This window comes from Giraffa tippelskirchi, chromosome 7 (genome assembly GCF_054371585.1).
Source record: "Giraffa tippelskirchi isolate mGirTip1 chromosome 7, T2T-mGirTip1v1.2.pri, whole genome shotgun sequence".
Taxonomy (NCBI): Eukaryota; Metazoa; Chordata; class Mammalia; order Artiodactyla; family Giraffidae; genus Giraffa; species Giraffa tippelskirchi.
In genome coordinates, this window is record NC_137281.1 from 78,291,086 (window position 1) to 78,316,068 (window position 24,983).

At 35.1% G+C, this 24,983-nt stretch overlaps 1 protein-coding gene across 9 annotated transcripts in view; it reads left to right on the plus strand.

The window, feature by feature from the left end:
- TXNDC16 (thioredoxin domain containing 16) overlaps nt 1–24,983 on the plus strand; it is an 87,741-nt gene that overhangs the window by 45,868 nt on the left and 16,890 nt on the right. For all 9 annotated transcript variants that reach the window (XM_081506061.1, XM_081506054.1, XM_081506053.1 and 6 more), the window contains 7 exons: nt 3,408–3,574; nt 3,941–4,001; nt 8,025–8,142; nt 11,467–11,610; nt 12,364–12,423; nt 17,182–17,350; nt 17,662–17,798. In XM_081506061.1, coding sequence (XP_081362187.1) covers nt 3,408–3,574; nt 3,941–4,001; nt 8,025–8,142; nt 11,467–11,610; nt 12,364–12,423; nt 17,182–17,350; nt 17,662–17,798 — 856 coding nt within the window. The remainder of the gene's footprint in view (nt 1–3,407; nt 3,575–3,940; nt 4,002–8,024; nt 8,143–11,466; nt 11,611–12,363; nt 12,424–17,181; nt 17,351–17,661; nt 17,799–24,983) is intronic.

The window sequence follows — 24,983 nt, forward strand, 5'->3', positions numbered from 1 at the left end:
CTTCAAGCAACTAAGAAAAAACAAAACAGTATATAGGTCTTTTTCCTTTCTGTTCACATGGGAGAGGGAAATATTTATCTTATGTCCATTGGGAGAAGATCCTCTGATTTTGGTTTGATCTTCCACTTCCCCACAAAGCCCTCATAAGTTCATTGTACAGTTCTTCATCATTTCTCTCCATCCTCATTTCCTTTTCTTCCAATGTTGAGATATTAAGAATTCTCAGGATTTTATCTACTCACCAGTCAACATTATCTGTAAACATTAATAAAAATGGAAGCTGGGATTCAAACTTTTTGATAAACTTCGGATGGGTGATCATTGCAATTATATGCATTGTTTCACTTCTAAACATATGAAAATAGATACAGGTTGGAGAGTCTGTGTGTTTGTGTGTTAAGCAGATAGGGCTCCTGGACATTTAATTGTTGTAGATACATAGCACAGCTGCATCTTATTATCATGACAGGCTCATTCTCAAAACCAAGCAACTTTGCTGTGAAATTAAGCCTGAGGAGAAATCATGTGGAAAGAAATTGAGGCCCCTAGCCCATAGCTCTGACTGAGCTCATACTAGTCAGCAATAGCTTGCTAACTAATAAATGAGCCATTTTTAAAGTGGAACCTTCATCCTCCAGTCAAAATGCCCCACAAATGCAACGTGGGCCAGAGATGAGTTTGTAGACATATGGACAACAGAAATGATTCTTTTTTTTTAAGCCATTAGGTTTTGGGGTGCTTTGCTACATACACAATGATAGAGGCTCAGAACACACCCTCATCTGTTTCTATGGCATTAACTACTCTTGATTTTTAAATCTGAATTTTCAGGTCAGATGTTTCTTTGGCGTTCCTGTCCCATATATTTAACTACTAATTAGATGTCTCTCTCCTAAGCTTTACGTGTCTGACATTAACGTGTTGTCTTTTACCATCTGTTCTTGCTCCATTATCTTGGTTAATTTACTGTCCAGTCACTCATGGCAGAAGCCTAGAAAATCATTCTCAATTCCTGCATCTCTCTGCATCTGACCTTAGATCTGAAATATCTTCTCAAATTCTTCATTCTAACAGCCAGTGCTTTAACCCAGGTTCTTCCTCTCTCTTGTGTACTATTTTAGTAATAGGAATTGATCTGGTCTGTATTCCTATGTTTCACCCTCTTTAAGTTCATACTCGCTGTTGCTTGCATAGTAATATATTTTAAACACACGTATATGATCTTGTTCTGGTAATTTTTGCAGTTCCTAAATGGCTTCAGTTATTCACAGAATGAAGGCCTACTTTCTCAGGAGGATGTACATGGTTTTTAATGATTTGGTCCTTGGCCAATTCTCCAGCCTTACTTGTCTGTTCCCCTTTTTACTTTTTAATATTGAATTGCTTATGGTTCTCCAAACACACAAAGAAGAAACCAGGCTTTTCTGTTCCTTCAGGCTGTTATACCCATTCAGGTCTTGACGATTCAGTTCTGTGTGGTTGTGAGACTGAGGTTTCTGCCTTCTCGCTAGCTTATGGCTGGTGCTGCTGTTAGCTCCTATGGTCTGTTCTCAGATTCTGGCCACGTGGCCCTCTCAAAAAAGAATTGCAAGTTTCTCCTTCAAAGCCAGAAGACAGTCTTGCTCCATTGTGCTGTGACAGTCTTACATGGTATAATCTAATCAAGGCAATGACTATGCTGTAAGTACCACCCACGCTCAAGGAATTAGGATTATACAAAATGTGTACACCAGGAATCTTGGGAGTCATCTTAGAATTATGTCTACCATAGCTAAATACAGATTTCTCTCTGGAAACTTTAAGGATTAGAAAAATGATTCTCTATTATTAGAAAATTTGCAAGAAAGCATCTTTCTGCATGTCTACTTTTATTCCCTATGCTGGTTTTACTCAGTGGGCTCTTTCAATCCGGCAGCTCGTGCTCCTTTAGTTGTGGGAAATTTCTGTGTTTATTTCAGTGATGATTTCTTCCCTTCTGTTTTCTCCCTTCTCTCTTTCTGGAACTCCTGTTTGAATGTTGGGTCTCTTGAACTAGTGCCTCAATTTTATTATCTTTTCTATTTTCCAGCTGTCTTTTGCCGTACTTTCTGGCAGATTTATTCAACTTTAGTTTTCATTTTTTGTGGATACAGTATCTTCTCATCTTTTCGAGCTTATCAGTGGTGGTTTTCTGAACCTTTCTTCTTCCTGAATAATCTGTTTCCTCCATGTTACTTGTTTTTCTGTTTGTTCTGGTCTTTCATGTTAGAGGCTTTCCTCAAATGCTTATTACTCCTTGTTCATGATTTAGAATATGAAACTAAAGAAGTTGGCTGGAAATTCTGAGACTATGGATCAGACTTGTTAACTTTGAGCTCCATAGGGTGGTTGGACCTGGGCAGCTTTTTGGTGAACCACAGTGTCAGTAGCTTTAGGCTTTTACTTGTGGTTGTTCAAGATCCCCAGAGAAAGGTCTTCCAGTTTTCTGCTGGAATACAGAAGTCTAGCTGCTAGCTTACTGGAAACTGAGTGGGGAGGGGCTAGAAGGAGTCTCAGTATTTGGTTGCTCGGTCCCTCTGCTGTGAGCATGGTGTTCACATTCAGCTGTTCCTGCAGTCCTCCCAGATTTCTTCTGGTATGATGCAGGGGTAGTTGCCTAAGCTCATGGAGTTAAGGAAGAGGATCTAGAGATCTAACTGCTTCTCCAAAGGTTTTGTCTGTTCTTTCTTACTCTAGAGCCTTCCTGCCATCTTTCCCTTTCCAATCCTTCTTTCCCTGTTCCGGAGGCTCCAGGCACTGACAGTTCCTGAGCAGTTTTAGGATTCTGCAGTTAAAGTGAAATGTTTCTTATCCTTTCCTCTCATGGCTTAGGATTTTGTTGTTCTCTAGCTTCTAAGACTTTGCTGCCTTTACTCTTTTCCCTTCTTCATGTATGTATGTTCATCTGTTTTGAAAAATCCTACTGCTGAAGTTGTCCTGGGATTTCTGGAAGGAGTGAAGTTAGATGTGTGTTCAAGCTGATGTCAGCTCAGATGTTCCTCATTGTTCCATAATATGTCATTATATATGTTAAATTCTTATATGGAAGAATTTGTTATGTGTTTCGTTTTTGTTTCAAATCTCTCTCTCTTTATTCAGGAGCACCACAGTTTTATTTATTGCTTTTTTTGGTTTCTCTATGATATCCTTATTCTTTATGTTTGTAAATATCTGTATAACTACTTGTAAAATTTGTTAGTTTCATATGTTAGTTTAAATTATATAGGTACATGGGAGCATGAAACTTAGAAAACCATGAAACCATTTTTGTTAATTGTGGATTTATTTCACAGACTTGTTTTTTCACTTATTATTAGCAGGGTTTAAATCCAAATGTTGGAACATTATTATCACATAGTGAAGACGTTTTGTTCTTTTTCTAAATGAAGACTGAAGTTGCTGGAGATCCTAGACAAGTTTCAACTGTTCATCTACAACTAGGATTACCACTGGTTTTTATTGTTGGTCAACAAGCTACTTATGAAGCTGATAGAACAACTGCAGAATGGGTTGCTTGGCGTCTTCTGGGAAAAGCTGGAGTTCTACTTTTGTTAAGGTATTTTAAACATGAAATAGTAACTATTCTGTGTTTAGCAGGACACTAGTATTTTTCTTGGTGATCTGTTCACTGGCAATAAATTCAAATCTCTAATAGATTCTAATATAGTTAGAGCCAGTTGCTGAATTGAAATCTTTAATTATCAGCTTGATTAATATTTAGACCTTTAAACTTTACTAAATGAAGGTGTAGATTAAACCTGGTCTGTAGTTACATGTAAAATTTCTCATACTCACTAAATGGTAATCTTTTTTCATAAACATTTTTAGTATAAAATTTTCAGTTCAATTTTAGATTGATCTCCTGGATGACTATTATTCTTGAGATTGGCAACATATAACATTTATTTCCATTTTGATAAAGGGACTCTTTGGACGCGGATATTCCTCAGGATACTAATGTTATTGTCAGAAGAGCAGAAGAGGTTGGTCATTTTCTATATTAGTCTACAACATGTGCTTATTTAAAAGAGGTTAATACACATGGTCCTAAAGTAACATATGCTTATTACAGGAAAATTTTATGACTTGCCACTATTCAGAGATAACTATTGTTAATATTTTGGTGTGTTATTTTCATTTGTTAATCTCTTTTTCCATGTGTGTTTGTGTGTGTGTGTATTTATATAAATAAATGTATATCTACATATGCATATTTTTAAAGAAATTTAGGTTCATGCTGTATACATCCTACTTTTCACATACAGTTATATTTCATTACTTGAATATTTCATTATTCATTCATTGTGCTGTGATGCCTGCCTTTAAACACTGTTTTGGACATCACTGATTTATTTCCCTATGCCAAATTTCTGGAAGTAAATTTTGTTAAATGAGATTTTTCTTTTTCAAAACTCAGGTCTTTAACCACTTTAATCTTTTTTGTGATTTAAAATTTTTATAGATTATACTTCATTTAAAATTATTATAAACTATTGGCTGTATTCCTTATGCTGTACAATATATCCTTGTGACTTATTTATTTTATTCATGGTAGTTTGTACCTCTTAATCCCCTCTCCCATTCCCTCTTTCCGCTGGTAACCATTAGTTTGTACTCTATATCTGTGAGTCTGTTTCTGTATTGTTATATTCATTCATTTGTTTTATGTTTTAAATTCCACATATAAGTGATAGTGTCTTTTTCTGCCTGGCTTATTTCATTGAGCATAATATCCTCCAGGTCCATCTATGTTATTGGAAATGACAAAATTTCATTCTTTTTAATGGCAGAGTGATATTTCATTGCATATGTATGCCACATCTTCTTTACCCATTTGTCTGTTCATAGACACTTAGGTTGCTTCCATATCTTGGCTGTTGTAAATAATGCTACTATGAAGACTGGAGTGCATGTATCTTTTCACATTAGTGTTTTTGTTTTCTTTGGATTCTACTCTTTTATTTTTATTTTTTCATGTGTGAAGTTAATTGACTTTCATATTTTTTTTTCTGAATGTGATTTTTCTTTCTTTTCTTCCATGGAAAGGCATTTTATTTTAAATATAGCAGTGTGTACATGTCAATGGAAATTTTAAAGACTTTTAAAATACACAGTCAAATTTCCCTCCAGAAATATTATTTTATAAGAAGGATTTAGAATTCCTTGTTCTTCATACATCTTTGCCAGTACTGAGTAGTAATCTTTAAAAAAAAATTATTTCTATACACAAAAAAGTTTCCATATTAATTTGCATGTCTTTGATAACTTCGACTAGTGAGGTCACCTGTATTTCCTTTGTAAATTTCTTAAATATTTGAATTTCTTAAATTCTTAAAAATTTCTGCAAATTTTTCTTAATTAAGAACTCTTCAGAATATCTTCTAAATATTTTAAACATATGCTAAAAAATTATTGATATGTTTACAAATGGTCAGATAGTTTAAACTTAAATTCTCTTGCATAAGTCTATGGTATGAATACTGGATTCAAATATCAAGATTTCTGGGAGAAATATCAATAACCTCAGATATGCAGATGACACCACCCTTATGGCAGAAAGTGAAGAGGAACTAAAGAGCCTCTTGATGAAAGTGAAAGAGGAGAGTGAAAAAGCAGGCTTAAAATTCAACATTCAAAAAACTAAGATCATGGCATTCGGTCCCATCACTCCATGGCAAATAGGTGGGGAAACAATGGAAACAGTGAGAGACTTTATTTTCTTGGGCTTCAAAATCACTCCAGATGGTGACTGCAGCCGTGAAATTAAAAGACGCTTGCCCCTTGGAAGAAAAGGCATGACCAACCTAGACAGCCTATTAGAAAGCAGAGACATTACTTTGCTGACAAAGGTCCATCTAGTCAAAGCTATGGTTTTTCCAGTAGTCATGTGCGGATGTGAGAGTTGGACTATAAAGAAAGCTGAGCACCGAAGAATTGATGCTTTTGAACTGTGATGTTGGAGAAGACTCTTGAGAGTCCCTTGGACTGCAAGGAGATCAAACCAGTCCATCCTAAAGGAAATTAGTCCTGAATATTCATTGGAAGATATGATGCTGAAGCTGAAACTCCAATACTTCGGCCACGTGATGTGAAGAACTAACTCATTTGAAAAGACCCTGATGCTGGGAAAGATTGAAGGCAGGAGGAGAAGGGGACGACAGAGGATGAGATGGTTGGATGGCATCACCGACTCGATGGACATGAGTTTGAGCAAGCTCCAGCAGTTGGTGATGGACAGGGAAGCGTGGCATGCTACAGTCCATGGGATCGCGAAGAGTCGGACATGACTGAACAATTGAACTGAACTGACTGATGTATACTGAGTTAAAGAGTCAGAAGACTTGACTCCATTCCTGCTAGTTCTGGGCCCAGATAACTGAATTAACTTCTTCCAGCTCAGTTTTCTCATTTGTGAAATAGTTATAAAACCTCTGCTTCTAACTTATAAGAAATTTTATAAAATCAAATAGGAAAATACTTTGAGAACTGTAATACTGTTCAAATGTGTGTACTGTGAGGTCCTTATGCTTTGCTTTTAGACCAGGTAATGGAAAGAATACTTACTGAAGCTATTTTTTTTTTTAAACTATTAGATAAAGGATTCCAAAGTAGGACATTACTTTGTTATTGGGAAAAGGGTTTTATAGAAGAATTAAAGTTCATGCTGTTTCCCCAGTACATATGAAAGCTATGTTTATACTATACTGTAGTCTGTTAAGTGTGCAATAGCATTATGTCTAAAAAAAATAATGTATGTACCTTTAGTTAACAATAGTTACTGCTAAAAAATGCTAACCGTCATCTGAGCCTCTAGTGAGTTGTAATCTTTTTGCTCATGGAGGGTCCCGCCTTGATGTTGATGGCTGCTGAGGGATCAAGACAGTAGTTGCTGAAGGTTGGGGTAGCTGTGGCAATTTCTTAAAATAAGACAACAGTAAAGTTTGCCATATTGATTGACTCTTCCTTTCACAAATGATTTCTCTGTAGTATGCAGTGCTACTTGGCAGAATTTTACCCACAGTAGAACTTCTTTCAAAATTGGAATCAATCCCCTTAGACTGCTGCTGCTCTATCAACTAAGTTTTTGTAAGATTCTCAATCTTTTGTTCTCATATCTATGATCTTTGGAGCTGTTTCACCAGAAGTAGATTCCATCTCCAAAAACCACTTTCTTTGCTCATCCATAAGAAACAACTCCTCATCTGTGCAAGTTTGATTGTGAGATTGCAGCAGGGATAATTACTGAAATAATCTAGTGGCCTAAAATTTCACGTTTTAAAAAAGTTTTGGTTGAGCCTTAGTGTAAGAAATTTTAATGGAATAATTTCAATGGAATATAATTTGGTATTCTTAAAATACCTGGGGCAAGGTATTATTTTTAGGTTTATGGCTAAACAGTCAATTGAACTTTGTAGTGGAATTATTTATTTATTTATTTATTTATTTATTTTTATTAAATTACTTTTTTTCCCCTTCTTTTTGGCCATGCCGCACAACCTGTGGGATCTAAATTCCCTGACCAAGGATTGAACCCAGGCCAGGGCAGTAAAAGCCCCAATCCTAACTGCTAGGCCACCAGGGGCCTCTCTAGTGGAATTATTTTAGATTAAGTATTATTTTGAATGGTGGTGGTGGTTTGGTCACTAAGTCATGTAAAATACCAAAAGAATTTTGGTGCTATTTGCAATAAAATTGCATATATTTGTATCTTGTATTGAGGTGGGACTTACTGTTATATGTAAAATACTTTAGATTTCAGCAGAATGTAACTGTGACAGGAAGCAAATGAGACTTTCAGTTCCATGTTTTGCCCTTTTTTCTAGTAGCATGCACTATCTTTCTATAATGTTTAGATACTTTTAATATTGTGGAGTTAATTTCCCATTTTTTTAAATATTAAAATTGAAATTCACAGGTTTAGTTTCATTTTAGTGTCAAACAAGTAAAATATATTAAAATGGTTCATTATATTCTAGTCATATCTTTTAAAATTAATGTGTTTCTAGGGAGCACAAGTGGAATTTTTGGCGTTAAATCATATTGATTTAATAGTATTCCATGTGGAAAGTACCATGAACGTTGAGGAAATGGGCAAATATGAAGACATGGAAGAGCTAAATATAGGTAATGTGTTTTTTTGATGCTCATGTTCCCCTCCCATTTCTGCCCAGCATCCTTAAGGTCAGTGAAATTTCAGTGAATTAACTTTCACATTCAAGAATATGAAGAGACCTGAAGAAATTAATTTTGAATCACATCACATTTTAGCAAGTTGATTAGGTGAAAAGATACAAGGATGCTCTATTTTGCTTAGTGTGATATCTTTCATTGTTATATGTCAGGCTTCTCTCTTTCCGCCTGTGCCTTTATCCTCCAGATCATTTCTTTCAGTCCTACTGATCTATTCCATGTTTAAAAAGGACCCAGGAGCCACAGTATGATATTTATTTTTTTTATTCCTATTTAGGGTATAAAATTCTGATGAATATAGTTATATTTGTAGTTATAAATGAATCCAGTTGTTAATAGTAAAAGGAGTAAACTTTGATAACATTTTCACTTTCACTTTCACTGAGCTTTAACTGATACATGACCAGCTTCATGGTTTGAGCACTGCTCTAGTTTTCTGATATACAGAGGTTAGAACTGCTAATGATTTAAGCCAGAGTTCTTCACCATAGTATCATCATTATATAGGCAGATCTGTGTTCTGGTCTCTTGCTCCTTGCTTTATTCCTATCATCGTTCATATATTCAAACTTTCAAAGTCACAGGAATCATCCAAATGTCAGTTTAATAGGATTCCTGTCCTCAGTGGAAGTTGCCTTTTTCAAAATTTTGTTGCCATGTCTCATCTTACTTAGTGACTCTCTGGCTTCAGTTTGTCCTCTGGTGCTGACTTCTCATTTTTTCTCTCTCCTGTCTTCGCTCCTCAGCCCAGTTCTTGTGTTTTGGGGGTGGGGGGTGTTTGGTCTTCCTATGTTTGTAATCCATATTGACTCATAATATAGTATGATGTTGTGCCCAAATACACAATTGCCCTCTTATTTTCATTCCTTCTCACTAATTAGGAAAAATCGCTGAGGCTTGGAAAGAGTTTGTTACCGTGTAAAAGTGGAATATAAAGAAAAATGCTGTTCAGAGGAAATGAACACACACTGAGTCAGAATTAAATGAACTGGGTTCTACAAAAAGGAGTATGAAAAACACTGTGTGACTAAAAAGAATATATATACATGTTGATAAGTAGGTGAAATGTAGAGCTGAGGAGTGAATATATTTAAAAACTAAAGTGGCTTATTAAGAGAATGGGAAAGCAGAAAGGTGTTACAACAAGGTAAGAGAAGAAAGGATAGATTAGGAAATAAGAATGGACTGGCAGGAAAATGAAAATATGTGAATAATAGGAAAATACTGTAAATGAGAAAATTGGCCTTTATTAATTTTGATATTGAGGGCATAACTTTTAGTGTCATAGAATGTGATATTTGAAAGTATCTTAAAATTAATAGTGTAAGTCTTATGGTTCACAGGATTGAACATTGAGACTCAGAGTTATGTAATTGACTAGAGTCACACAGCTAAAAATTGCTGATGTGATACTAAAATCTAGATCTAGTCTTTTATGGTATTGGAAATCATAGAAAATAATAATTTAGTTTTATGAATGCATTGTCTTTCTCACTTCCTTTCTTTTTAATATGTTATTACAGAGAATTATAAATGTATCATAAAATAGGATAATAGAACAAACCTCCAGATAACCATTTCCTGGCCTCACCCAACTACCATTAGTCAGTGGCTAATCCTGTTACAATCATAGCCCTTTACTTATTATTTTACACCTAATTCCAAACATATAAATTCATCCATAAATATTTCCATGTATTTCAGACATGGAAGCATCCTTTTAAAATTAACATAATGCTATTACTACATCTGCATGGTTAAGAATTCTTAATATCAGATGCTTAGTTGACATTCAGATTTCCAGTTTCATCATGCTTTTTCATGCTGCCGTTGCTGTGTACATGCTGTTCATTTTACTCATATGCCTCTACAGCCTCAAGTTTCATATTTCTTTTATTAATGTTCAGCTACTGTCAACTTCTAGGAAGCTTTAATTGTCTCTCTAATCAAGTTAGATATGCCTCCAGTGTTACCATATGATCTGTACAAACTTCCAACAGGGCATTTGTGAATTCAGAATATGTGTGTATATGTGTGTTTACTACTTGAATGGATAGATGAATGAATGGGTGGGTGGGTCTGTCTGTCTTAATGAAAAGTTTTTTTTTAGATTTAATTGATATGTAACATTATATTAGTTTTAGTTGTATACCATAATGATTCAATATTTCTATATATTGTGGTTAATGAAATGATTTTTACGTATTCAGAATCTACCCATAACTCAATACACATAGAATAAAATCTAAATTTCTTGGTTTATATGACCTCTTGTGGCTCTCCATGTGGTGCTAGTGGTAAAGAACCTGCTTGCCAATGCAGGAGAAGGAGACATAAGAGATGACAGGTTCAATCCTGGATTGGGAAGATCACCTGGAGGAGGAAATGGCAATCCACTCCTGTATTCTTGCCTGGAGAATCCCATAGACAGAGGAGCCTGGCAGGCTACATACAGTCCATGGGGTCACAAAGAATTGAACACAACTGAACGACTAATACACACATGATCTAGAAAGCCTAGAGTTTTCACACGTCATTCCTTCAGTCTATTTCGTTTTAGTCAAATGTGCCTTCCCTCAGTGCCTAGAGTATGCTGAGCTCTTTTATGTCTCAGATGTTGTTCTCTTTGTCTAAAACATTCTTTTATTGATTATCTGGTAGATGTTGGATCGCCAAATTTAAATCTCCCTGTTAAAATCTCTCACTGTGTCTTTTGCCTTTCTAAACTGATCACATTTATAGTTATATATTTATTTAGTTATGAGCTTATTGACTGACTTCTCCATAGATAGAAACTGTGTGGTCAGGGACTACGTCTGCTTTGCTCACCACTTTCCTTAGCGCCCATCACAGTGCTTGCCATGTAGTAGAAGCTAAAGAAATACTGTCAAACGTGTGTGCTAGGACTTTTGTAGGTTATAAATTAATATATTGATTAGAAACAAATGTTATCTGTTGACAGGTTTATTATTTTTATATTTATATTATTTTATATTTATATTTATTTATTATATTATTCCTTTTGGAATTAACTAAAACTTGATCATTTCTAGGTCAGGAAGCATCTGAGAGTTATTTAAGATAGGAAGCCAGACAACTGGAAAGTTTTCTAAATATCATACATTTTAAATATTAAGATAATATGAATTCATGAGGTTCTATGAAGTACCAAATTTTCATATGCTTGCCTGGGAGAAGAGCTTAAATATTTTAAATTATACATTTATATTTACATTAATTTCCCTTCAAACATTTCAGGAATTCAAGATGATGAAGTGGAAGAAACTGTTTACAGAGACAGGAAGAGACAGTTACCTTTGGAACTCACTGTGGAATTAACGGAAGAGACATTTCAGGCGACAGTGACGGCTTCTGACAGCATAGTGCTTTTCTATGCTGGCTGTGAGTATTATGAGCCTTTAGAGGTGACTACTGTGCTGCATATTAGGGCATTTAAAGTAGGCAGATTTTACTTTTGCATTCTGTTATTACACATTGTAAAATGACATAGCTTTCATGTGTCCCACACTTTTAAACAGTTTACTTCGGAGCTGTTTCTAGGGTTGTAAAACTGATTATATATATAGTATAGTCAAAGTGTTGGTCGCTCAGTCATATCTGACTCTTTGCAATCCCATAGACTGTAGCCCGCCAGGCGCTTCTGCCTATGGGATTCTCCAGGCAAGAACACCGGAGTGGGTTGCCCTTCCCTTCTCCAGGGGATCTGAGCCTCCTGCATTGCAGGCAGATTCTTCACCATGTGAGCCACCAGAGAAGCCCTGATTATATATATCTGACTTATAAATTGAAGATTATGATTAAACTAGATGTTAAGCTTACTAATTTGTAAAATTGTTATTCAAGCTAATGATTTTAATAGATTAACAGTTATTGTAGGTTTATAGGCATTATATTGCTTTTATCTTCAAACAATAGCCATTCAGCTATACTCCTTGCCGTATGAATGTAGAAAATTAGTTGTATTTGGAACTCTCTTGAATGTGTGGACAATACTGAGTGCTGCATATTAGAATATTTCTTAGTATAAAATAATTTTGAGATACCCCATTAATCTATATGTTTGCTATGTATAAGTATGGATGCTTTAGAAATATGTATGTTGTAATATCTATTTAATTTTTTATTTTAATGTAGGGCAAGCAGTATCCATGGCATTTCTGCAGTCCTATATCGATGTGGCAATTAAACTGAAAGGTATTACACTGTTGTAGGCATGTTTATTTTCCTGGTTCTGAGCTATAGCTATTTGTAAAATTGTGTCACGCTCAAGATGTAGAAAACCACATAAAATTTCAGATTATTATGTTTGTGTCTCCACGGTTAATAAGTTAAGGAACCATGAGTTTCAAAACTGTTAGGAGCATTCCCTTTGATTGTCTTCATTAAACTGTCTTATAGCTTTATACTTAATCCAGTAAACTTTTTGGCTGAATTCAGTCATTCAGCAAACATTTATTGAGTGCCCAGTATGTGACAGTTACTGTTAAATATTATTAAATATATACTAAATATTATTAAATAAAAATTTGATAGATAAGCCTATAGTCTCACAGTCTAATGAAGGCTGTAAGATCCCAGTGTTCTTGAAGCTATACAGTTAGCTTTTCATGGGTAGGGAATTTCTTAATAGCCAGAATCTTTCTATTTTAACTACTCTATGAAACCTGATTCAGTGGTAGACAAACAGTAATCCAAGTAATGAACTCAAAATGTCTATGCCACTGTCCCAGCAAAGGCAAAAGGAGGAGTGGGGAGACCGCTTAGTGTTAGTAAGAGAGAGATAGTAATGGATTAGGTAAGTATAATATTTTGTAATCATTCAAATAAGACAGTCTATATCATGCTTTGTATCTTTAATATGATTTCCTCTTACTCTGTTTTTCTTGTTAATAAAAGCTGTTATGGCTAAATGGGCTTTTTCTTGGCTACTCCAGAAATGCATCCACCATTTAGTTTTTTGGGGCATTAGCTTACAGCCTCTTTTATTATTTAGTAAGTTCCTTATGGGAAGAAAGTATGCCTTATACTCAGCTCATTGGACTTGGTGCATTGTCTTAGATTACAGAATATCTCGTGTTTAATAATTGTTGAGTAAATGAATTAGCAAATATAGTAGAGTTTCATAAATTTTGTTTTATTTTGTGGAAAAGGTGTACTGGTGTACAACTTGTGTGTGTGTATGTGTGTGTGTGTGTGTGTGTATATATATATATATATATATATATATATATATGGGGCTTTTGTGAATTCAAGAAGTTGATTCCAGAAAGTCAACCCTAAATACAGCATGTTCTATAATAATAAAAGCCTCAGAGATCTAAAAAATCATTTTTGATCCATTTCTCTTCCATTCATTTCCAAACTACATTTGATCCATCGTTTGATTATCTCATTCCCCAAGTGAAGGGATGATTAAGTCTGTAGATAATATGATCCCTAATTTTTTTTTAAAGGAAATCCTGTCACTCTCTAGTTCTCCTTAATGGTTGCAATCTACAGACTGATTTAAGTTTCTTCTCTTAGGTTTTTCAGCCTTACTGGTAAATGATTAGAAGAAAGAAAAAGTAGGACAATATAAACCATAATGAAATAGTAACTGGATAATGTCCCTGAATACTAGAATTATTCCCCCTCCCCAGCCCATTTGGCTAGATGCCAAAAGAAAATGGAAGAAGGTTCTCTTACTTTCTTCTCTGTTAATGACCAAATAAAGATCTGACCCCTCAATGCAAGGACTCTGAGTTGTATGTGTTTGTAGAATAAAAAAGCAGATTAACCAACCTAAAGACTTGATTTCTTTTTTCAATTAGTATGTTTTTTATGAATAACAATTCTTTTAGTAATCACATATCAGATAGGTGGATTATTTTGGAAGTTCATGGGGCTTCATATAGAAATGCATACTATAGGTAACAATAATGTTTTGTGTCTGTGGTGAAGCCTGTACTATAATTTCATAAACTAGGACAATATTGTAATACTTTGGGTGTTTAGTTGTATAATCTTTCATGTTGTTTTGGGAAAAAGCCACTTTTTATCTCTTAGTCCAAGAGGATGAAGAATATTTTATACTCAGTCACAAGGTGGCAGCAAATGTCAAGTTTTCATAATTACATAGTCTAGCTGAGAGTCTGTTTTTGTTTTTCTTTTAAATTAGGATCCTTATTGAAATTGCTGTGTTGTTGAAGTATGTGGAGTGTAATACTACAGTAATCTTAGAACATTAGACTATTCCACTTGAAACATGATTAAGTATTGAAACCTTTTTACAGCAAAGAAAATTAAAATGTGATGACTTCAATATAAGTAGCCTTATCATTTTTTAAATATATATCGATATTCTTTTTTACAGTTTTAAAGATAACATCAAAGTGTTCAGCTTGGACTGCAGGGACATTTTAAGCAGTGGTAGACCTATTGAGGATGCTTATTGCAGGGAGAGAACTACATGTATTATGACACCATGTTCCATCCTTTGGTGGCAATACATAGTATGATACTCCATCTGAACAAGCACCAGTACATGCACCACTAGATATTTATTGACTAAATGACTAAGATAAAGGAGAAGAGAACTTTATAGAGTAGATCTCAGCTTAGAAGGAATAAAGATTTATCTTTGTATGCTCATATAATATTCAGGTATTAACATACTTTAATGTAAACACTGAAAATTTGTTCATGAAGAAATATCAAGGTACATTTCACAAATTTTTATTGGACACATAATATGTAATAGACATTGTACTAAGTAGCAGGTTTATAAGACAGACTAGACCCTGTGAGATAGAATCTAGGATCATAATGTAAGGATTTTTTTAGTATTAAAACTTTTGATGATACAATATTAAAATATTGCATTTCACAATTTTAGTCATATGGGTAGGTTACATACTAATTTAGAATTTAGGATTAAATTGATATACAAAGATTCCTCCTTTGATCTAATACTATATTAAAATTTCCTTTTATTAGATTTTCTTCCTTTCTTTCATTAGCTGAGTTGTATGGTACTTTGTTATTTGATTTTTGATATCTCTTCATCTAACTATATATTTTGGAGAACTGGAGAACTTTGCATATACAGTTGACTTAGACAGTGCAGGGATTAGGGGCATTGACTTGCCGTGTAAGAGAAAATCCAAGTATAACAGATTTGGCCCTCCATATTCACGTTTGCTCTATATCCAAGTTTCCACATCCATGGATTCATCCAACCTTGGATCATGTAGGACTGTAGTATTTACTATTGAAAAAAATCCATAAGTGGACCTGCACAGTGTTTTTCAAGGGTCAACTGTATTAGGATAGAACAAGGAGGAATTTCTCTTTGAGGTTCTGCTATGTGTTTTCTCAGGCTGAAAAGAAATTATTTAGATTAAATAAATATGTATGAAATTATACTGTTGAGACAGATTGGGCATGTGAAAGTGAAAAGTGAAAGTCGCTCAGTCGTGTCCAGCTCTTTGCAACCCCATGGGCTATACACAGTCCGTGGAATTCTCCAGGCCAGAATACTGGAGTGGGTAGCTTTTCCCTTCTCCAGGGGATCTTCCCAACCCAAGAATCAAACTGGGGTCTCCTGCCTTGCAGGCAGATTCTTTACCAACTGAGCTATCAGAGAAGCCCTAGATAAATATCATGGAGGCCCTAGATAGTATATTCACACACATATTTAAGGTATTTCATGTACGAGGACTGCTCTAGATTCTGGAAAATAAGTAATGAGGAAACCAGACACAGTCCCTGCTCTCAGAAAGCTCAAATCCTACAACAACACAAATGAGAACATAATTCCATGATGAGGTAGGGAAAAGAGCATGGTCCTTTAGGAGTATAAGAATCAGATGTATATCAGGGTGTCAATGGAGGCTTCTTTGAAATGGTCACACATGCAGAGATCTGAAGGGTGAGAAAGACCTGACTGGTAAAATTGGTAGAGGTTGGGCTGATATCAAAATAGATTTGAGTTTAGAAAAGATATCTCTAGCTTCAGTGTTGCTGCTGCTGCTAAGTCACTTTAGTCGTGTCCGACTCTGTGCGATCCCATAGGCGGCAGCCCACCAGGCTCCCCCGTCCCTAGGATTCTCCAGGCAAGAACACTGGAGTGGGTTGCCATTTCCTTCTCCAATGCATGAAAGTGAAAAGTGAAAGTGAAGTTGCTCAGTCGTGTCCGACCCTTAGCGACCCCATGGACCCCCTACCAGGCTCCTCCGTCCATGGGATTTTCCAGGCAAGAGTACTGGAGTGGGTTGCCATTGCCTTCTCCGGTAGAGACATATTAAATTCTGGGAGATGAATTAGGAGAAGTGATGACTAGAATGGTGGCAGTAGAGAGAAAGGGACAGATATAAGAGGTACTCAAAATTTAGGTGGTAAAATTGGAAGGCATGCAGGTTGATGAGGGAAGACCTGTGGAATTTAGGAAGGAGGAGGTGTGAAAGGTGATACTTTGCTTTCAGAGTTGCACAGGATGGCAACGTTCACTACTGTTAAGAGGAAAGAAACCGTATTTGGTTTTAGACATCTTGAGTTTGAGGATGTTTCTGTTCAAAGGGACCTAGAGAAGGCGGTATGGATACATGGATCTGGAACTTTGAGGAGCCTGGGCCAAAGCTATCAATTTAGAATTTATTAGGTTGTTGATGATTATTGAGATTGTCAGAAGAGAGTGAAGAACAAGAAGGGAAAGCAACTTAAACTGAGCCTTGAGGGAACTCCCAACTCCACTGGCGGAAGAGCCTGCAAAAGGGAACAAAAGGAGGCAGCTGGGGAGAGGTTGGGGCCAATGGGAGAAGGTGCTGCAAAGAACCAGGGGAAGAGAGTGCACCAGGAGTATGTCATGCTGCTGAGAAGTCGAAATAAGAACGGGATATAAAGACATTAACAGTTCTCAACAACTGAGTTTTCTACATTAACATTTATAAAAATGTGCATTTTGTTTTTACTTAGGCACATCCACTATGCTGCTTGCTAGAGTAAACTGTGCAGATTGGTCTCATGTGTGTACCAAGCAAAATGTTACTGAATTTCCTGTTGTAAAGATGTACAAGGAGGGCCAGAACCCGGTATCTTACACTGGTATGCTGGGAACTGAAGATCTCTTAAAATTTATTCAACTGTAAGTATTTAGCTTCACCCTAAGATTTTTTAAGTTTTAGATCTATTCAACTAATTCCCTTACTTATTTGACACACCTTGGATAGGTTAAGGAAGTATGAACACTGATGAGAAGAACCTATCTATTACTTTTTATCACTTTTGGGGAGATAGAAATTTTATTTAATGAGACTTTTTTTTTGTTTAGAATAGTGTTCAGTTGTCTTTGTCAGATTTTCATCCTGTGGAATATACTAAGTTCAGTATATATATATTTTTTACAAGCTGAGAAGTATTTTTCAAAATTAATTTTGACTATAAATATTCATCCAGCAACAGGATTTCATGCCCAGTGAACATTACGTCTGTCCAAGAAGCAGAAAAATATTTAAATGGGGAATTATATAAAGACCTAATCTCCTATTCTAGCATGTCAGTACTGGGACTGTTTAGTCCAGCTATGACAAGAGGTAAGTGGAACTGAACATTTAAATTATAAAATGTATAGTTGAAGACTTGTTTACTTGTTTTCTTTTTAAAGAGGTGGGTGGGGGGTCCAGGAAGGGGAACACATGTAAACCCATGGCTGATTCATGTCAATGTATGGCAAAAACTATTACAATATTGTAAAGTAATTAGCCCCCAACTAAAATAAATAAATTTATTAAAAAAAAAAAAAGAATATCTTTTTAAATTAAAGAGAACTCAATTGTAGAGAATTTTGAAAATACAAAGAAGTTTGAAGAAAAATAAAAATCTTTAGAGTTGTTAAATTTTAATGTAATTTCTTCCCTCTTTTTTTGTGAACTTATGTGTTGAATATTAATATACATTTTAATGTAATTGGGCTAGTACTGTGTATTTAGGGAAGTATCTGCTGTTTTTCTTTAACATTAAGTGGGTGCATTTTTCCATGTGATTAATATTCTTCAAAAACATCATGGCTGTATAATATTTGATTGGATGAATAGACCATAATTTATTTAACTGTTTACCAACAAATAATTTCTTTTATTTCCTTTTTTCTTTGTATTGTAAAGAGTATTTTTACTTATGAGTCTTTGTGTAGGTTTTAGACTATTTAATAGCTATGGATTCCCAGTAGTTGAATAACTTTGTCTTCTGTAAACTGTATATATGTTATTCATTTTTTTAAAAAAAGGTTTTAGCATTTGTCTAAGGAATTACTATGAGATTATTGTATATTAAAGATATTAAGCTTTTGTCATTTTATTAATATTCCAATTATTTCCCCCAGCTTGTTGTTTGCTCTTTAGCTTTGCCTAGTAATTTTATATGTAATAGTTAAAATTTTTTTCAAATTTATTGATTTTGAGATTTCTTCCATTGCTTTAGCTATAGAAAATCCGTATCATTCTGATCAGTTAATAGTTACCTGTCTCTTCTTGTTGCTTTATAATATTTTCTTATGCTATATTGTCTTCTTGTTTTGAATATTCTTTTTTAAAATTTGTGAGTGATAAGACACAGATAACATGAAACTTAGCCTCTTAATCATTTATAAGTGTATAGTTAACTAGTGTTAACTGTATTTCTATTGTGTGCAAATTCTGATTTCCAGAACTTTTTCATCTTACAAAATTGAAACTCTTTACATGTTAAAGAGCAACTCCCTTTCCTTGTTTCCCTGGTGCTTGGCAAACACCATTTTCCTGTCCATTTCTATGAATTTGACTACTCTAGTACTTCATGAAAGCCAGATCATGTAGTGTTTGTCTTTTTCTGAATAGCTAACATATATACACATATCTTTTTAAATGTTTTCTATTTTATTCACTTTACCTACTGATACTTAATCTATTTATTTTATAAAGCATGTTGAATATGATTGGGTCGTCTCTTTTTCCTTTTGACAATTTCTTATCTTTTTTGCCTATTGACTCGTCTCAGTGAACTTCAGCCATTTACACATTTGTCTAAACATATTCAAATTTTTGTTGCTTGTCTTATGCTTCGTTGGTATTTCTTTTTTAAAAAAATTTTTGTTTTATTTTTTTTAATTTACTGAAGGATAGTTGATTTATAATGTTGTATTAATTTCAACTGTACCTCAGAGTGACTCAGTTATACACATATTTTTTTTTCATATTCTTTTCCATTATGGTTTATCATAGGATACTGTAATAGTTCCCTGTGCTATACAGTATAACCTTGTTGTTTATTCATCCTATATATAAAAGTTTGTATATGTTAATCCCAAACTCCCAATTCTTCCCTCCCTCACACTTCCCTCCTTGTCAACCACTAGTCTGTTCTGGTTTGTGAGGCTGTTTCTGTTTCATAGATATTTCATTTATGTTGTATTTTAGATTCCACATATAAGTGATATCATATGGTATTTATCTTTCTCTTTCTGACTTACTTTACTGTCTGATAATCTCTAGATCCCTCCGTGTTGCTGCAAATGGCATTATTTCATTCTTTTTCATGGCGGAGTAGTATTCCATTATATATGTATGTACCCCATCTTCTTTATCTGTTCATCTATTGATGGACATTTAAGTTGTTTGTGTCTTGGCTATTTTGAATAGTGCTGCTGTGAACACAGGGGTGCTTATAACCTTTCAAATTATAGTTTTGTCTGGGTTTATGCCAAGGAGTGGAATTACAGAATCATACGGCAACTCTATTTTTGGTTTTTTGAGCAACTTTCATATACTGTTTTCCTATAGTGGCTGCACCACTTTATATTCCCACCAACAGTATAAGAGAGTACCTTTTTCTTCACACCCTTTCCAACATTTATTATTTGTAGACTTTTTAATGATGGCCATTTTGACTGGTGTGAGGTTGTACCTCATTGTAGTTTTAATTTGCATTTCTCTAATAATTAATGATGATGAGCATCTTTTCATGTGCCTGTTGGCCCCTGTATGTCTTCTTTGGAGAAATGTCTGTTTAGACCTTCTGCCCATTTTTTCAGTTGGGTTGTTTGGTTTTTTGTTATTGAATTGTGTGAGCTATTTGTGTATTTTGGAAATTAAGCCTTTATTGGTTGCATCCTTTGCAGACATTTTTTTCCCAGTTCATAGGTTGTTTTCTTGTTTTATTTTTGGTTTCCTTTTCTATACAGAAGCTTGTAAGCTTGATTAGGTCATATTTATTTTTGCCTTTATTTCTATTTCTTTGGGAGACTAACCTAAGAAAACTAATTCATCTTATTTTTGATGCATTTCAAATTAATGCTTTTGCCTTCAGCTTTGATACAATGCTTATAGTAATAAGTTTAATTTGTTTGTTTTACATAGTATCATTGGTTTTCCATAGTATCATAAGCCCACCGATGGGCTTTCCTGATGGCTGAGATGGTAAAGAATCTGCCTGCAAGGCAGGAGCCCCGGGTTCGATCCCTGGGTTGGGAAGATTCCCTGGAGAGTGGAATACCCACTCTAGTATTCTTACCAGGAGAATTCATGGACAGAGGAGCTTGGCGGGTTATAGTCCATGGGGTCGCAAAGAGTCGGACACAACTGAGCAGTTAGAACTCTCTCTACACTGTTGGCTATAGTGTTCTTTTAATATTACAACTTCTCTATACTTAAACTGCCTCTCTTTACTTTTTTTGTCCTTCAAAGGACTGTGTCTTTCAATAAGTTTTAAAGAGAGAGTCCACAGGGCATTTATTCTAACCAGTGGTGTTGCTTAGAATGTTATTCTCTTGGCTTTGGAGATGGATGGCCTCTTGACTGGGTAGCAGAAAGTGTTTTATTCATCATGTCAACTGAAAAAGAAAAAAAAGCACAATGTGAGAGTTGTGAGTTAAGTTTTATTAGGGGACAAAATGAAAATTATAGCCTGGAGCCAACCTCTCAGATAAGTTTTGAGGATCTACTCTGAAGAGCTGAGCAGGGAGGCAGTATATATGTAATTGTGGTGACGAGGATTACATGTGATCAAGCACACATTTGACAGAAGATTGCTGCTAGTCACAAGAAGGTTGTGCTAGTCACGAGGAGCAGATGTCTCTGTTAATGATTTTAGTGCTGCTTTTCTAGATACGAAAAGATACAAGAAATTGGGTCCATAAAATCTTCTGAAAATATCTATCTGAAGGCTTGTTCTACCAGTTTTTCCCAGAGTGCAGAGTTCCTCATGCCTGACTTCCACCCCGAACTCCTTTCAGGGTGTGTTCAACTGAACACAACTTAAATGGTTAGTTAACCTCATCCTTGTAGAGGCAGATGGCAAGTAACAACGTTTAGTTGGCATTCTCATGCTATTTCCATTTATGTAGCAAACTTCCTCTTTCATTTTTCTTTTATTTAAGATGAATTTCAAAATCTGAATGAAATATTTTAAGAATGTTTGTATAGGAAGAAGATCCCCAATGTCCAGCATTATAATTGTATATAGTTGATACTATTAACTATTGATTCTTACTAAATTTTGCTTTCTACAAATTTCTGTTTAGTAATTTTTTCCATCTACTTTGTCTTCAAAATTTTTAAAAATAAAAAGCCAAAAGAACTCACTGGAAAGAATAATAAGACTGTTAATGTGTGCCATGTGGCTTACCATCTTAGAAGGCAAAATCCAGAGGGCATAACTTTTTAATTTCTATTCTATGAAAAATCATGAAGTAAATGACTCTATGTTCTATTCGTTTTTCCCTTTCTCATGTTTCTTCACCCACATTGACTTTGTTTTCTGCCTACCTCAGGTGCCTGGTGTCCTGAAGTTCTTTTTTATTATTTACACTGGGCCTCCTTCCGAAAAGAATTAGTCTTTAGATAATAAAAAGCACAAATATAATAAAATCATTAAAACAAGGATAAGAGTCAAGCAATAAAAGTAGGAGATAATTAGGTAGATACCTAGAAACAATGCACTAATCATAAAACTTAAGCCTGAGCAATCTGGTTGCAAATAGAAACAAAGATGAAATTTTTGCCAATTATCATCATTATATAATAAATGGCAAAATACAAGTTAGGGTACTGAGTCAACCATAGAGAAAATAGTTCTCTGATTGTACATGCTGAAGTATTGATACATAAAGGTGGTTCTGGTGTACCAGAATGATGTAGTCTGGATATGATGCTTTTTTTACTGGCTTGGTTGCTTCTAAGCCTTTTAAGTCAGGTATTAGTTCCTCTTCTTTTTTGTTTGTTTTTGTTTGCAGACATTCATGTGATAGTTGTTGGAGTTTCAGTGTCTGCTGAATGAGAAGACATAAAACAATAAAGGGCTCTTATGAATCCATAAAATTTTTATGTTCATTTTGATTATATTCACAAATGCTAACTACCAGCATTTGCTAAGCACTTTTTGTATGAGATGTTAATTGTTGTTCATGTAGATTCTAATGGTTTGAAAACTAATGTGAGTCCCATGAAAGCTGAAATGTCTCTTTTATCTGCTGGTGTATCTTTCAGGGCCCTCCACTAGAAAGTTGCTACTTTTCCCCTTACAGTTAATAAATACCTTGTGGGAATATAAGTTAAAACTCTGTAAATGTCCTGTTTCTCATCTTATTTTGGCATACTGGTTTTAGAATCCACTCACTGTCTAAAAGAGATATTACTGTGATAGTTGCCAAGTAGACAGTTTCTAATTCCATTATTCCTTCTACCTTAATTAGTTGGCATACTACTCATTTGTTTATCAGTATAGTTAGCTGAGTTCTTATTTTATTCAATGCATTATAATCAGTCACTATCATTAGTTTGCTCAGGTTGCCCTAGGATCCCTTTCATTCTATTATGCTTTTTTCCCCCTCATCCCTGGTACCTGTGACCTTTTGATATGTCTCCATTGTTTTTTGAATGTCCTTTTGCCACAAAATGTTCCCAGCCCCATTCCTAGAATCAGCCAGTTCTCCAGGGAATCCAGTTTCCTTTAGTGAGACATTGAATCTAAAAGCTGAGATCTAGGGGTTAGGAATGCTTTTAGTTACTGGGGTGTTCTTGCGTCTTGCTGACAGAGCTAAAATACAGATGAATCTACATATGTGTGTGTATAAATATAGCTATGTAATCAAATGTAACAGTGGAAAAAAGCAGTATTGCTAAATTAATGTATTTATTTTATGCAATTAAATATGCTTAAAGTTAAAACAACTAAATATTGTAAGTCGCTGTTAATAGTACATCTCAAGTATATTTATAGTGGTTAAAAAACTTTTTATTTAGATAACTGATCATTTCCTTATATTTGGGTTGCCATATATTCTGACATACATGGCAGTTTTCACCAAAGAGGAGAATGTGCCTGGTTTCAAACATTCAAAGGGGAATTTACACTTTGATTTAGTGGAAAACGGATATAGATCTGAGGTCTACAGTCTTAAATACTCCCATTCCCCAAGGAACTTAGGATTTATGTACAAGTAGACTCATGAACAGTAGAAGTGACAAACAGATTTAAGGGACTAGATCTGATAGACAGAGTGCCTGATGAACTATGGACAGAGGTTCGTGACATTGTACAGGAGACAGGGATCAAGACAATCCCCATGGAAAAGAAATGCAAAAAAGCAAAACGGCTGTCTGAGGAGGCCTTACAGATAGCTGGGAAGAGAAGAGAAGCGAAAAGCAAAGGAGAAAAGGAAAGATATTTCCATCTGAATGCAGAGTTCCAAAGAATAGGAAGGAGAGATAAGAAAGCCTTCCTCAGCAATCAATGCAAAGAAATAGAGGAAAACAACAGAATGGGAAAGACTAGAGATCTCTTCAAGAAAATTAGAGATACCAAGGGAACATTTCATGCAAAGATGAGCTTGATACAGGACAGAAATGGTATGGACCTAACAGAAGCAGAAGATATTAAGAAGAGGTGGCAAGAATACACAGAAGAACTGTACAAAAAAGATCTTCACAACCCAGATAATCACGATGGTGTGATCACTCACCTAGAGCCAGACATCCTGGAATGTGAAGTCAAGTGGGCCTTAGAAACCATCACTACAAACAAAGCTAGTGGAGGTGATGGAATTCCAGTTGAACTATTTCAAATCCTCAAAGGTAATGCTGTGAAAGTGCTGCACTCGATATGCCAGCAAATTTGGAAAACTCAGCAGTGGCCACAGGACTGGAAAAGGTCAGTTTTCGTTCCAATCGCAAAGAAAGGCAATGCCAAAGAATGCTCAAACTACCGCACAATTGCACTCATCTCACATGCTAGTAAAGTAATGCTCAAAATTCTCCAAGCCAGGCTTCAGCAATACGTGAACCGTGAACTTCCAGATGTTCAAGCTGGTTTTAGAAAAGGCAGAGGAACCAGAGATAAAATTGACAACATCTGCTGGATCATCAAAAAAGCAAGAGAGTTCCAGAAAAACATCTATTTCTGCTTTATTGACTATGCCAAAGCCTTTGACTGTGTGGATCACAATAAACTGTGGAAAATTCTGAAAGAGATGGGAATACCAGACCGTCTGACCTGTCTCTTGAGAAACCTGTATGCAGGTCAAGAAGCAACAGAACTGGACATGGAACAACAGACTGGTTCCAAATAGGAAAAGGAGTACTTCAAGGCTGTATATTGTCACCCTGCTTATTTAACTTATATGCAGAGTACATCATGAGAAACACTGGGCTGGAAGAAACACAAGCTGGAATCAAGATTGCTGGGAGAAATATCAATAACCTCAGATATGCGGATGACACCACCCTTATGGCAGAAAGTGAAGAAGA